Source organism: Trichomycterus rosablanca, chromosome 13 (genome assembly GCF_030014385.1).
Source record: "Trichomycterus rosablanca isolate fTriRos1 chromosome 13, fTriRos1.hap1, whole genome shotgun sequence".
Classification (NCBI taxonomy): Eukaryota; Metazoa; Chordata; class Actinopteri; order Siluriformes; family Trichomycteridae; genus Trichomycterus; species Trichomycterus rosablanca.
Window position 1 is genome coordinate 38,974,984 of NC_086000.1, and position 14,029 is coordinate 38,989,012.

The 14,029-nt window shown below is 43.5% G+C and overlaps 1 protein-coding gene across 1 annotated transcript; it reads left to right on the forward strand.

The window, feature by feature from the left end:
• The first annotated feature begins 2,166 nt into the window (after positions 1 to 2,166).
• On the forward strand, positions 2,167 to 13,208 carry ikzf5 (IKAROS family zinc finger 5). The gene is made up of 4 exons (XM_063007415.1): positions 2,167 to 2,465; positions 7,290 to 7,450; positions 7,596 to 7,769; positions 10,610 to 13,208. Exons 2-4 carry the CDS (start codon positions 7,321 to 7,323, stop codon positions 11,437 to 11,439), a joined length of 1,134 nt encoding a protein of 377 aa, XP_062863485.1. The 5' UTR covers positions 2,167 to 2,465; positions 7,290 to 7,320; the 3' UTR covers positions 11,440 to 13,208.
• Positions 13,209 to 14,029: the final 821 nt, after the last annotated feature.

Genomic DNA, 14,029 nt, shown 5'->3' on the forward strand with positions numbered 1-14,029 from the left:
ATACAGTACATACACACACATACATACATCTACACACACACACACACACACACATGTACATACAGTACATACACCTGCACATACAAACATCTACACACACACACACACATGTACATACAGTACATACACACACATACATACATCTACACACACACACACATGTACATACAGTACATACACCTGCACATACAAACATCTACACACACACACACACACATGTACATACAGTACATACACACACATACATACATCTACACACACACACACACACATGTACATACAGTACATACACACACATACATACATCTACACACACACACACACACACATGTACATACAGTACATACACACACATACATACATCTACACACACACACATGTACATACAGTACATACACACACATACATACATCTACACACACACACATGTACATACAGTACATACACACACATACATACATCTACACACACACACACACACACATGTACATACAGTACATACACACACATACATACATCTACACACACACACACACACACACACATGTACATACAGTACATACACACACATACATACATCTACACACACACACACACACACATGTACATACAGTACATACACACACATACATACATCTACACACACACACACACACACACACACACACATGTACATACAGTACATACACACACATACATACATCTACACACACACACACACACACACACATGTACATACAGTACATACACACACATACATACATCTACACACACACACACACACATGTACATACAGTACATACACACACATACATACATCTACACACACACACACACACACATGTACATACAGTACATACACACACATACATACATCTACACACACACACACATGTACATACAGTACATACACCTGCACATACAAACATCTACACACACACACACACACACACACACATGTACATACAGTACATACACATACATACATCTACACACACACACACATGTACATACAGTACATACACACACATACATACATCTACACACACACACACACACACACACACATGTACATACAGTACATACACCTGCACATACAAACATCTACACACACACACACACACATGTACATACAGTACATACACATGCACATACAAACATCTACACACACACACACACACACATGTACATACAGTACATACACCTGCACATACAAACATCTACACACACACACACACACACATGTACATACAGTACATACACATACATACATCTACACACACACACATGTACATACAGTACATACACACACATACATACATCTACACACACACACACACACACACACACATGTACATACAGTACATACACCTGCACATACAAACATCTACACACACACACACACACACACATGTACATACAGTACATACACCTGCACATACAAACATCTACACACACACACACACACATGTACATACAGTACATACACCTGCACATACAAACATCTACACACACACACACACACCTGTACATACAGTACATACACCTGCACATACAAACATCTACACACACACACACACACACACACATGTACATACAGTACATACACATACATACATCTACACACACACACACACACACACACACACACACACACACACACACACATGTACATACAGTACATACACCTGCACATACAAACATCTACACACACACACACACACACACATGTACATACAGTACATACACCTGCACATACAAACATCTACACACACACACACACACACATGTACATACAGTACATACACCTGCACATACAAACACACCTACAGATACAATCTCACAATAACAGTTTTTATATTTCCCAGCTTAGCTGTGAGTTGGGGTCAGAATGCAGGATAAAAGAGGGTTAGGGGCCATGCTTAGGGGCCCAACAATGGCTGTTTGAGGGGATTTTACCCTTCAATCTTCCAACTGAAAACCCAAAACCTTGAGCTACCACTGCTCACAGTTACATAGATAAAGTTAAACTAATAAAAATGATTGATTGATTAATTAATTGAAGCTTTACTACTCATGTTGATTTCGAAGGTCACGTGATTTCCTGTCTTTGTGTGAAGGCGCCCCCTGGCGGCGATCACTGATGCTACTTCAGCCAGACTCTCTTATGTGGTTTAGCAGAGCTCGGGTTAGCTTAATGCTGGCGGTGTTGATCTTTTAATATTTTTTTGGTTATTTTTATTTATTATTTATTATAGTAATTTGATTATATATGTCATTATAAAGCTGAATATTTTGTAACCGCACTGTTACAGATCGACACAGCGGCTAATAAAGCGATCGTTAGCATTAGCCGCAGATGGAAGGAACTTTACTGATATAACTCAGGATCATTAATCAGTGACTGAGTGTGGATGGTGATTTTATTGCTGCTGTTTAAACGGTGACGCTGTGAGAGAAAAAAGGTAAAGTTAAACATCACTTACTCGAGAAATAAGTTACTAACTAGCTAGCTTACGTGGTATGTAGCGTCTTGTTTATTAACCCACTCGTTTTCCGACTAATCCCGCCCACCAAGCTCTGATTGGCTGGTTGTTACTGGCGAGCAGGTCACTGAATCAATAGCTACGCGGTCTAATGACAGACTGGTGCTGAGGATGAACGTCCAACCAATGGTATTGTAGGAAAGGCGGGAGTTGTCGGAATAAGGGTGTAAGAAATAACAGCATCATAGCAACCCACCTGTTTACGGTGCTGTAACGACGATAGCGATTCTGTTTCAGTCACGGGATCATAAATCCAGAATAATCACAGTACACACAATACATCATATACTGTCTCCTGTAGCAAGAGTTTGGGGAAGGCCTCTGTGCACTGAGGTTTATAAGATGATGGTTTGACTGGTTTGGTGTAGAGAAACAGCAGTGACCTGCACTGAGCCCTGACTAACCTCACTAAACACATGTGGGATGAATTGGAAGATCAACTGTAAGCCAGGCTGTCTTGTCCAACATCAGTGCCTGACATTAAATATTTATATATATATATATACACAGGGGTTGGACAAAATAACTGAAACACCTGGTTTTAGACCACAATAATTTATTAGTATGGTGTAGGGCCTCCTTTTGCGGCCAATACAGCGTCAATTCGTCTTGGAAATGACATATACAAGTCCTGCACAGTGGTCAGAGGGATTTTAAGCCATTCTTCTTGCAGGATAGTGGCCAGGTCACTACGTGATGCTGGTGGAGGAAAACATTTCCTGACTCGCTTCTCCAAAACACCCCAAAGTGGCTCAATAATATTTAGATCTGGTGACTGTGCAGGCCATGGGAGATGTTCAACTTCACTTTCATGTTCATCAAACCAATCTTTCACCAGTCTTGCTGTGTGTATTGGTGCATTGTCATCCTGATACACGGCACCGCCATTGGATGCACATGGTCCTCCAGAATGGTTCGGTAGTCCTCGGCAGTGACGCGCCCATCTAGCACAAGTATCGGGCCAAGGGAATGCCATGATATGGCAGCCCAAACCATCACTGATCCACCCCCATGCTTCACTCTGGGCATGCAACAGTCTGGGTGCTACGCTTCTTTGGGGCTTCTCCACACCGTAACTCTCCCGGATGTGGGGAAAACAGTAAAGGTGGACTCATCAGAGAACAATACATGTTTCACATTGTCCACAGCCCAAGATTTGTGCTCCTTGCACCATTGAAACCGACGTTTGGCATCGGCACGAGTGACCGAAGGTTTGGCTATAGCAGCCCGGCCGTGTATATCGACCCTGTGGAGCTCCCGACGGACAGTTCTGGTGGAAACAGGAGAGTCGAGGTGCACATTTAATTCTGCCGTGATTTGGGCAGCCGTGGTTTTATGTTTTTTGGATACAATCCGGGTTAGCACCCGAACATCCCTTTCAGACAGCTTCCTCTTGCGTCCACAGTTAATCCTGTTGGATGTGGTTTGTCCTTCTTGGTGGTATGCTGACATTACCCTGGATACCGTGGCTCTTGATACATCACAAAGACTTGCTGTCTTGGTCACAGATGCGCCAGCAAGACGTGCACCAACAATTTGTCCTCTTTTGAACTCTGGTATGTCACCCATAATGTTGTGTGCATTGCAATATTTTGAGCAAAACTGTGCTCTTACCCTGCTAATTGAACCTTCACACTCTGATCTTACTGGTGCAATGTGCAATTAATGAAGATTGGCCACCAGACTGGTCCAATTTAGCCATGAAACCTCCCACACTAAAATGACAGGTGTTTCAGTTATTTTGTCCAACCCCTGTATATATATATATATAGTTATATATATTCAATCATTTGTAATGGATTGTGTTGGCAGTGCTGTTGTTGATAGTAGTGTTGGTGATGGTGATGGTGTTGGTGATGGTGTTGGTGATGGTGTTGTGATGGTGTTGGTGATGGTGTTGTGATGGTGATGGTGTTGGTAAGGGTGTTATGATTGGTATCAGCTGTGGTGATGTTAACAGTTGGTGATGGTGTTGGTGATGGTGTTGGTGTTGGTGATGGTGTTATGATCGCTATCAGCTGTGGTGATGTTAACAGTTGGTGTTGGTGATGGGGTTTTCTATTGTTGGTGTTTTAGTGTTGGAATTTGTAATGGTTGGTGTTGGTTGTTATTAATAGTGTGTGTAGTTGGTGTTTCTAATGGTTAATGTTGGTAATACCGATGATGGTGGTGTTAATGTCGGGGTTGTTTGTAATTGTTGGCATTGGTAGCGGTGTTGGTTATGGTATTGTTCTAAGAGTAACATGTTGGTTACGGTGTTGGTTGTGGTGTCAGTATCAGTGCTGGTGAGAGTTTATGTTATAAACAGTGTTTGTAACAGTGTTGGTTACGGTGTTTGTAACGGTGTTGGTTATGGTGTTTGTAACAGTGTTGGTGATATTTTATGTGAGTAACAATGTTTGTAACAGTGTTGGTTACGGTGTTTGTAACAGTGTTGGTTATGGTGTTTGTAAGAGTGTTGGTTATGGTGTTGGCGATAGTGTATGTGAGATGGTGTTTGTAACATTGTTGGTTACGGTGTTTGTAACAGTGTTGGTTATGGTGTTTGTAACAGTGTTGGTTATGGTGTTTGTAACAGTGTTGGTTATGGTGTTGGTGATAGTTATGTGAGTAACAGTGTTTGTAACAGTGTTGGTTATGGTGTTGGTAATAGTTTATTTGAGTAACAGTGTTGGTTATTGTGTTTGTAACAGTGTTGGTTATGGTGTTTGTAACAGTGTTGGTTATGGTGTTGGTGATAGTTATGTGAGTAACAGTGTTTGTAACAGTGTTGGTTATGGTGTTGGTAATAGTTTATTTGAGTAACAGTGTTGGTTATTGTGTTTGTAACAGTGTTGGTTATGGTGTTTGTAGCAGTGTTGGTTATGGTGTTTAACAGTGTTGGTTATGGTGTTGGTGATAGTTTATGTGAGTAACGGTGTTTGTAACAGTGTTGGTTACGGTGTTTGTAACAGTGTTGGTTATTGTGTTTGTAACAGTGTTGGTTATGGTGTTTGTAACAGTGTTGGTTATGGTGTTTGTAGCAGTGTTGGTTACAGTGTTTAACAGTGTTGGTTATGGTGTTGGTGATAGTTTATGTGAGTAACGGTGTTTGTAACATTGTTGGTTACGGTGTTTGTAACAGTGTTGGTTACGGCGTTGGTGATAGTTTATGTGAGTAACGGTGTTTGTAACATTGTTGGTTACGGTGTTTGTAACAGTGTTGGTTACGGTGTTGGTAATAGTTTAAGTGAGTAACAGTGTTGGTAATGGTGTTGGTGATAGTTTATGTGAGTAACGGTGTTTGTAACAGTGTTGGTTATGGTGTTGGTAATAGTTTATTTGAGTAACAGTGTTGGTTATTGTGTTTGTAACAGTGTTGGTTATGGTGTTTGTAACAGTGTTGGTTATGGTGTTGGTGATAGTTATGTGAGTAACAGTGTTTGTAACAGTGTTGGTTATGGTGTTGGTAATAGTTTATTTGAGTAACAGTGTTGGTTATTGTGTTTGTAACAGTGTTGGTTATGGTGTTTGTAACAGTGTTGGTTATGGTGTTGGTGATAGTTATGTGAGTAACAGTGTTTGTAACAGTGTTGGTTATGGTGTTGGTAATAGTTTATTTGAGTAACAGTGTTGGTTATTGTGTTTGTAACAGTGTTGGTTATGGTGTTTGTAGCAGTGTTGGTTATGGTGTTTAACAGTGTTGGTTATGGTGTTGGTGATAGTTTATGTGAGTAACGGTGTTTGTAACATTGTTGGTTACGGTGTTTGTAACAGTGTTGGTTATTGTGTTTGTAACAGTGTTGGTTATGGTGTTTGTAACAGTGTTGGTTATTGTGTTTGTAACAGTGTTGGTTATGGTGTTTGTAACAGTGTTGGTTATGGTGTTTGTAGCAGTGTTGGTTACGGTGTTTAACAGTGTTGGTTATGGTGTTGGTGATAGTTTATGTGAGTAACGGTGTTTGTAACATTGTTGGTTACGGTGTTTGTAACAGTGTTGGTTACGGCGTTGGTGATAGTTTATGTGAGTAACGGTGTTTGTAACATTGTTGGTTACGGTGTTTGTAACAGTGTTGGTTACGGTGTTGGTAATAGTTTAAGTGAGTAACAGTGTTGGTAATGGTGTTGGTGATAGTTTATGTGAGTAACGGTGTTTGTAACAGTTGGTTACGGTGTTTGTGATAGTTTATGTGAGTAACGGTGTTTGTAACATTGTTGGTTACGGTGTTTGTAACAGTGTTGGTTATTGTGTTTGTAACAGTGTTGGTTATGGTGTTTGTAACAGTGTTGGTTATGGTGTTTGTAGCAGTGTTGGTTACGGTGTTTAACAGTGTTGGTTATGGTGTTGGTGATAGTTTATGTGAGTAACGGTGTTTGTAACATTGTTGGTTACGGTGTTTGTAACAGTGTTGGTTACGGCGTTGGTGATAGTTTATGTGAGTAACGGTGTTTGTAACATTGTTGGTTACGGTGTTTGTAACAGTGTTGGTTACGGTGTTGGTAATAGTTTAAGTGAGTAACAGTGTTGGTAATGGTGTTGGTGATAGTTTATGTGAGTAACGGTGTTTGTAACATTGTTGGTTACGGTGTTTGTAACAGTGTTGGTTACGGTGTTGGTAATAGTTTAAGTGAGTAACAGTGTTGGTTACGGTGTTTGTGATAGTTTATGTGAGTAACGGTGTTTGTAAGAGTGTTGGTTACGGTGTTTGTAAGAGTGTTGGTTACGGTGTTTGTAAGAGTGTTGGTTACGGTGTGGGTTTGCAGGTCGTGGGTGCAGCACTTCCTGATCTTCTCGATGGGTGAGGAGAAGGCCGAGACGCTGGATTTCGTGAAGGATTTTCAGGAGTATCTGAGCCAGCAGACCCAGCATGTGAACATGATCTCCGGCTCGGTGAGCGGCGTGAAGGACTCAGAAGATCCAGGAGGTGAGAGGAACCATCTCAGAACTGATCCACCTCAGAACTGATCCATCACAGAACTGATCCTGCAGATCATGCACTTACCTCCACACCAGAGAGAGAGAGCAGAACTCCCAGCCTGATGTTAGTAATGATGTTGTTGTGTTTGTAGATTTAGGACAGAATGGTCTGGACCACCCGGGCGTGGACATGTCCCTGGAGGACGGCTCCAGCATGCTGGTGGACGGGTTCGAGAGGACGTACGATGGGAAGCTGAAGTGCCGTTACTGTAACTACGCCACCAGAGGAACGGCACGTCTCATCGAGCACATCCGCATCCACACCGGTACGTTACCCACAATTCAGTCTGTTTATAGCACCGCGCTAACATCAGAGCTAGGGCTGGACAATATGGCTAAAATTTATATCATGATATAACTCCTAATTTCGGTCGATACGATATAATTCCGATATCGATATGAATAATACAAATGTCAGAAAAACTGCCAAGAACACCAAAATTGGATGGTGGTACCTGCAAACCTCTGAAAAAATCTGAAATCTCACCCTTTAAAACTACATAATATTTTAGAAATAATAATAATAATAATAATAATAATAATAATAATAATGGTACAAATAAATTAGCTTTCACCTTTTATTTGTATTCAGCATTTGTATACAAACAAAAACATGACATCATTCTCAAATAAACATAAGCTTTGACAATATATAATATAATATATTAACATATGTCTTAACCAACTTTATTCCACAACATGGGCTGATTATTTTATTTGTATGTAAACATTTTCAAACAAAAGTGCTCAATCAGGATAAAGAATATAAAAAGTGCTTAGAGTTGCTCAGAATTTGCTACAGCAGGTGTTGTGCTTGAAAATACAGAAAAAAGAGCAACAATTAAAACATGTTTCTGTTGCAATGGTCTTGTTTGAGGGTTGATGACTCCTAGAGGTTTCTGGCAAGAAATACAGGCTGAATAAACCCCTGAAACAGTCCTTCATCTCTTATCAGCTATTTCATCTGCTTCTTTTTTAACTGTGGACAGTGGCGGAGCCAGACAATTTCTATATGGGTGGCCAGACTGAGACCACTGCTCACACAGGGGCGGCACAGAAACTGTCTGATACCTTATTGTTTGTATGTGGCAGGTTGCTGTGGATCTAGTAATGTTTTGGTCACTCACTCGTTTACCTATACAGGCAGTGAGTACCATGTAGAATTACATCAAGCCCAGCATAATAAGCTTTTTATTTTTTCTTATTTTCCCTAACAAGTAAAAAACTAAAATATAGCCTATAACCTTAACATTATGAGGAAGAATTTCAAAGATATTCCTTTGCAATACTTGATCATTTGGCTGCAAACTTGTGTGTACTGATGAGACTCATTTGAACCCCAGAACATGCTAGCGTGAACGCATGGAAAACACATTTTAATTTTCTTTCAACAATATAATACAGACTGACCAACACTATTAAGCCAAATCAGCATTGAAAATTCACTTTACTTTTAATATCCTTCCACAATGCTGGAGCTTCTTAAAACTGAATATTTTCTTTTGAATAGAAGTGTTATTTAAATGCTATTAAATTTTTTTTTTTTTTTAAACAAAAATGCCCAATTTAGAGGAAAACCGCCCAATCTGGCAACACTGGAACGTGCAGAGCCCGTTAGTGCCTTTACTCGTAGCGCGCCACAACTACTAAGTAGTAGTAAGTAGTATTAGTACTCAGTAGTAGTAGTACTCAGTAGTATTAGCACTCAGTAGTATTAGTACTCAGTAGTATTAGCACTCAGTAGTAGTAGTACTCAGTAGTATTAGCACTCAGTAGTAGTAGTACTCAGTAGTAGTAGTACTCAGTAGTAGTAGTACTCAGTAGTATTAGCACTCAGTAGTATTAGCACTCAGTAGTAGTAGTACTCAGTAGTATTAGCACTCAGTAGTAGTAGTACTCAGTAGTAGTAGTACTCAGTAGTAGTAGTACTCAGTAGTATTAGTACTCAGTAGTATTAGCACTCAGTAGTAGTAGTACTCAGTAGTATTAGCACTCAGTAGTAGTAGTACTCAGTAGTAGTAGTACTCAGTAGTAGTAGTACTCAGTAGTATTAGCACTCAGTAGTAGTAGTACTCAGTAGTAGTAGTACTCAGTAGTAGTAGTAGTACTCAGTAGTAGTAGTACTCAGTAGTAGTAGTACTCAGTAGTAGTAGTACTCAGTAGTAGTAGTACGTAGTATTAGTACTCAGTAGTAGTAGTACTCAGTAGTAGTAGTACTCAGTAGTAGTAGTACTCAGTAGTATTAGTACTCAGTAGTATTAGTACTCAGTAGTAGTAGTACTCAGTAGTAGTAGTACTCAGTAGTATTAGTACTCAGTAGTAGTAGTACTCAGTAGTATTAGTACTCAGTAGTAGTAGTACTCAGTAGTAGTAGTACTCAGTAGTAGTAGTACTCAGTATTATTAGTACTCAGTAGTAGTAGTACTCAGTAGTAGTAGTACTCAGTATTATTAGTACTCAGTAGTAGTAGTACTCAGTAGTATTAGTACTCAGTAGTATTAGTACTCAGTAGTAGTAGTACTCAGTAGTATTAGTACTCAGTAGTATTAGTACTCAGTAGTAGTAGTACTCAGTAGTATTAGTACTCAGTAGTATTAGTACTCAGTAGTAGTACTTCTTCTGTAATAGTGTTGGTGCTTGACGTTTCTGTGAGTGTATTACTGCACTGTTTTGGTGGAGAACTACTTGCTTGAGGTGCGCTGTTGAATTCCTGTGGGAACACCTGTGTGCAAAAATGCTTCCGCAAAAAAGTAACACCGGCAAAGCGGTGGTGGGGGGGCGGCCGAAGATTCATTTATGGTGGCCTTGGCCACCACTGGCCACCCCCTGGCTCCGCCCCTGACTGTGGATGCTCGTTCACTCACAGCTGTTGAACTCATTTTGCCGCTGATATCCACCGTGTTGTAGGTAGCGTGGTGTAATCAGAGCGCTGGCTTCCTGCCTGTGGCGTACGTCATCACGCTCTGACGTCATGTATATCCATCGAATTTGTTTAAAAATCATATCACCGTTATTGAACCATTTTCTATCGCGATATATATCGATATTGAATTATTGTGCAGCACTAATCAGAGCTAACAAAGCTAACCAGTCTGGTCTCTCTCAGGTGAGAAGCCCCATCGATGCCACCTGTGCCCTTTCGCTTCAGCGTACGAGCGCCACCTGGAGGCTCACATGCGCTCTCACACCGGAGAGAAACCCTACAAGTGTGACCTGTGTTCGTTCCGCTGTAGCGACCGCAGTAACCTCTCTCACCACCGCCGGCGCCGCCACAAAATCCTCCCCATGAAGGGCAGCCGCTCCGCCCCCCTGTCCCACTGCAGACCCATCGGGGCGCTGGCCAAAAGGGGAGGAGCCTTTTTATACGGCCGCAAAAAAGAGGCGGCGAAAAACCTCCCGGCGAGTCCTGAGAGGAACGAGCTGGACACTCAGTACGTCCTGTCACAGAAGGACTGTGAGAACGATTTGGAACACAACCCGCTGAACCAGCTCTCCGCTCTAGCCGGGCAGCTCTCCAGCCTCCCCTCAGAGGCGCCAGCTTCACCCAGCGCCGACTCTCTGCCCGAGGAGAAGCCCGTCTTTCTGATCCAACCTCCGGCGCCCATCTCCACCAGCGTCTCCTGTCCCGTCTCCACGCTGACGCCCACGCCCGAGATCAGGGACGCGGCTCACGGCGGCCACTGCAGCGACAGGACCAGCACGCCCACCAACAGCGGCACGAACAGCCAGCCGGGGACGCCGAACCCGGCGCACGAACCTCAGCTGCTGCAGCACTGCCCGCACTGCCACATCTACTTTCCTGATAACGTGCTCTATACCATCCACATGGGTTGCCATGGCTATGAAAATCCCTTCCAGTGCAACATCTGCGGCCACCGCTGCAGGAACAAGTACGATTTCGCCTGCCACTTCGCCCGCGGGCAGCACAAACAGTAACCGGGCACAGAACTGACGGGCATTCAGCTCCCGGGCATCCTGAGTTTTTAAATGTATGTGTAAAATGAGACGGAACCGACTGGCATCGTCTCTAGGATGTTGTGGTATTTACCAGTCGGATGGGGGGATGGGGGGGGGGGGGGTAGTACAGCGTCTGTTTTAATGTGAAACTGTGCCATAGTTAAATACACGACCAAAAGTATGTAGACACACCAGCTAGTGCTATTTAGGTTTTCATTATTTGATCCTCTTTTAAATCTAATGGGAGCGTTCCATCAGTGATACAGTGATTCCACATCTACAGCCAAACACGGACATCAGAGGAGCTGCTAAACACTCACAAAATCAAATGCCGAGTGTGTCACCACAAATGAATGAAACAGCACTCACTACTAAGTTCCAGACTGCAGCTGGAAGCAATGTGAGCACCAAAGCTGTTTATTAGAAGCTTAAGATCCCTGTGAGGGGTAAAGCACACCACCATTAGACTCCTGAGTGCACACTGTGAGAGATGTAATGTTAGAACCTGACTGTGCTGCACAGCACGAATGGGAACACTGACTGTGAGTCCGGCTTTATAGTGATCATCCAACAGTAGCCTAATGGATAAGGTACTGGACTAGCAATCCAGAGGTTGTTGGTTCAAGCCCCACCATCACCAGTTTGCCAGTGTTGGGCCCCTGAGCAAGGCCCCCAACCCTGTATTGCTTTTATTGTATTTAGTCACAATCTGATAACTGCAGTGAATGTAATGCTGTATAAATCCCTGCAGTTACATTCTGAACGTTAGTAAAAGCTTCACAGAGGAGTGAGGGCAGATGAAGCATGACGTGTTCCTGAGGGTGTCCACATATTTTTGGTGATGTGATGTTCCTGCTAAATGTTCTCATAATGACTTCATGTGTAACAGAATGTTGTTATTTTAATGCTTTTATTTTAGTAAACGTACATCAGTGGTTCTAATAACCCCCCAACACCCCCCCCCCACACACACACACACACACTCTCCTGTACGTTTGTTGTTTATTTAGATATACTCAGTTTCCCTTTGTATTTGTGGCCTGATATCCTGGCTGGTTGGGGACGGCTGCAGGTCAGTGGTGGATTCTTGGATGAGCACACTACACTCACTGTACTCCTCCACCACTTCTACTGATCCCTCAACCAGCCAGCAGGAGGCGAATAAACGTGAGGGAGTGTGTGAGTGAGGGAGTGTGAGTGTGAGTGAGTGTGTGAGTGTGTGAGGAAGTGTGTGAGGGAGTGTGAGTGTGTGAGTGAGTGTGTGAGTGAGGGAGTGTGTGAGTGTGAGTGAGTGTGTGAGTGAGTGTGTGAGTGAGTGTGTGAGTGAGTGTGTGAGGGAGTGTGAGTGTGTGAGTGAGGGAGTGTGTGAGTGTGTGAGGGAGTGTGAGTGTGTGAGTGAGGGAGTGTGTGAGTGTGTGAGGGAGTGTGTGAGGGAGTGTGAGTGTGTGAGTGAGTGTGAGTGTGTGAGTGAGGGAGTGTGTGAGTGTGAGTGAGTGTGTGAGTGAGTGTGTGAGTGAGTGTGTGAGGGAGTGTGAGTGTGTGAGTGAGGGAGTGTGTGAGTGTGTGAGGGAGTGTGAGTGTGTGAGGGAGTGTGTGAGGGAGTGTGTGAGTAAGTGTGTGAGGGAGTGTGAGTGTGTGAGTGTGTGAGGGAGTGTGTGAGGGAGTGTGTGAGGGAGTGAGAGTGTGTGAGGGAGTGTGTGAGGGAGTGAGAGTGTGTGAGGGAGTGTGAGTGTGTGAGGGAGTGTGTGAGGGAGTGTGTGAGGGAGTGAGAGTGTGTGAGGGAGTGTGAGTGTGTGAGGGAGTGTGTGAGGGAGTGTGTGAGGGAGTGAGAGTGTGTGAGGGAGTGTGTGAGGGAGTGTGTGAGGGAGTGTGAGTGTGTGAGGGAGTGTGAGTGTGTGAGGGAGTGTGTGAGGGAGTGAGAGTGTGTGAGGGAGTGTGTGAGGGAGTGAGAGTGTGTGAGGGAGTGTGTGAGGGAGTGAGAGTGTGTGAGGGAGTGTGAGTGTGTGAGGGAGTGTGTGAGGGAGTGAGAGTGTGTGAGGGAGTGAGAGTGTGTGAGGGAGTGTGTGAGGGAGTGAGAGTGTGTGAGGGAGTGTGAGTGTGTGAGGGAGTGTGAGTGTGTGAGGGAGTGTGTGAGGGAGTGTGTGAGTAAGTGTGTGAGGGAGTGTGAGTGAGTGAGGGAGTGTGTGAGTGTGAGTGAGTGTGTGAGTGAGTGTGTGAGTGAGTGTGTGAGAGTGTGTGAGTGAGGGAGTGTGTGAGGGAGTGTGAGTGTGTGAGTGAGGGAGTGAGAGTGTGTGAGGGAGTGTGTGAGGGAGTGTGAGTGAGTGAGGGAGTGTGAGTGTGAGGAAGTGTGTGAGGGAGTGTGAGTGTGAGTGAGTGTGAGTGTGTGAGTGAGGGAGTGTGTGAGTGTGAGTGAGTGTGTGAGTGAGTGAGTGTGTGAGGGAGTGTGTGAGGAAGTGTGAGTGAGGGAGTGAGTGAGTGTGTGAGTGAGTGTGTGAGTGAGTGTGAGGGAGTGAGTGTGAGGGTGAGTGTGTGTGAGTGTGTGAGTGTGAGGGAGTGAGTGTGAGGGAGA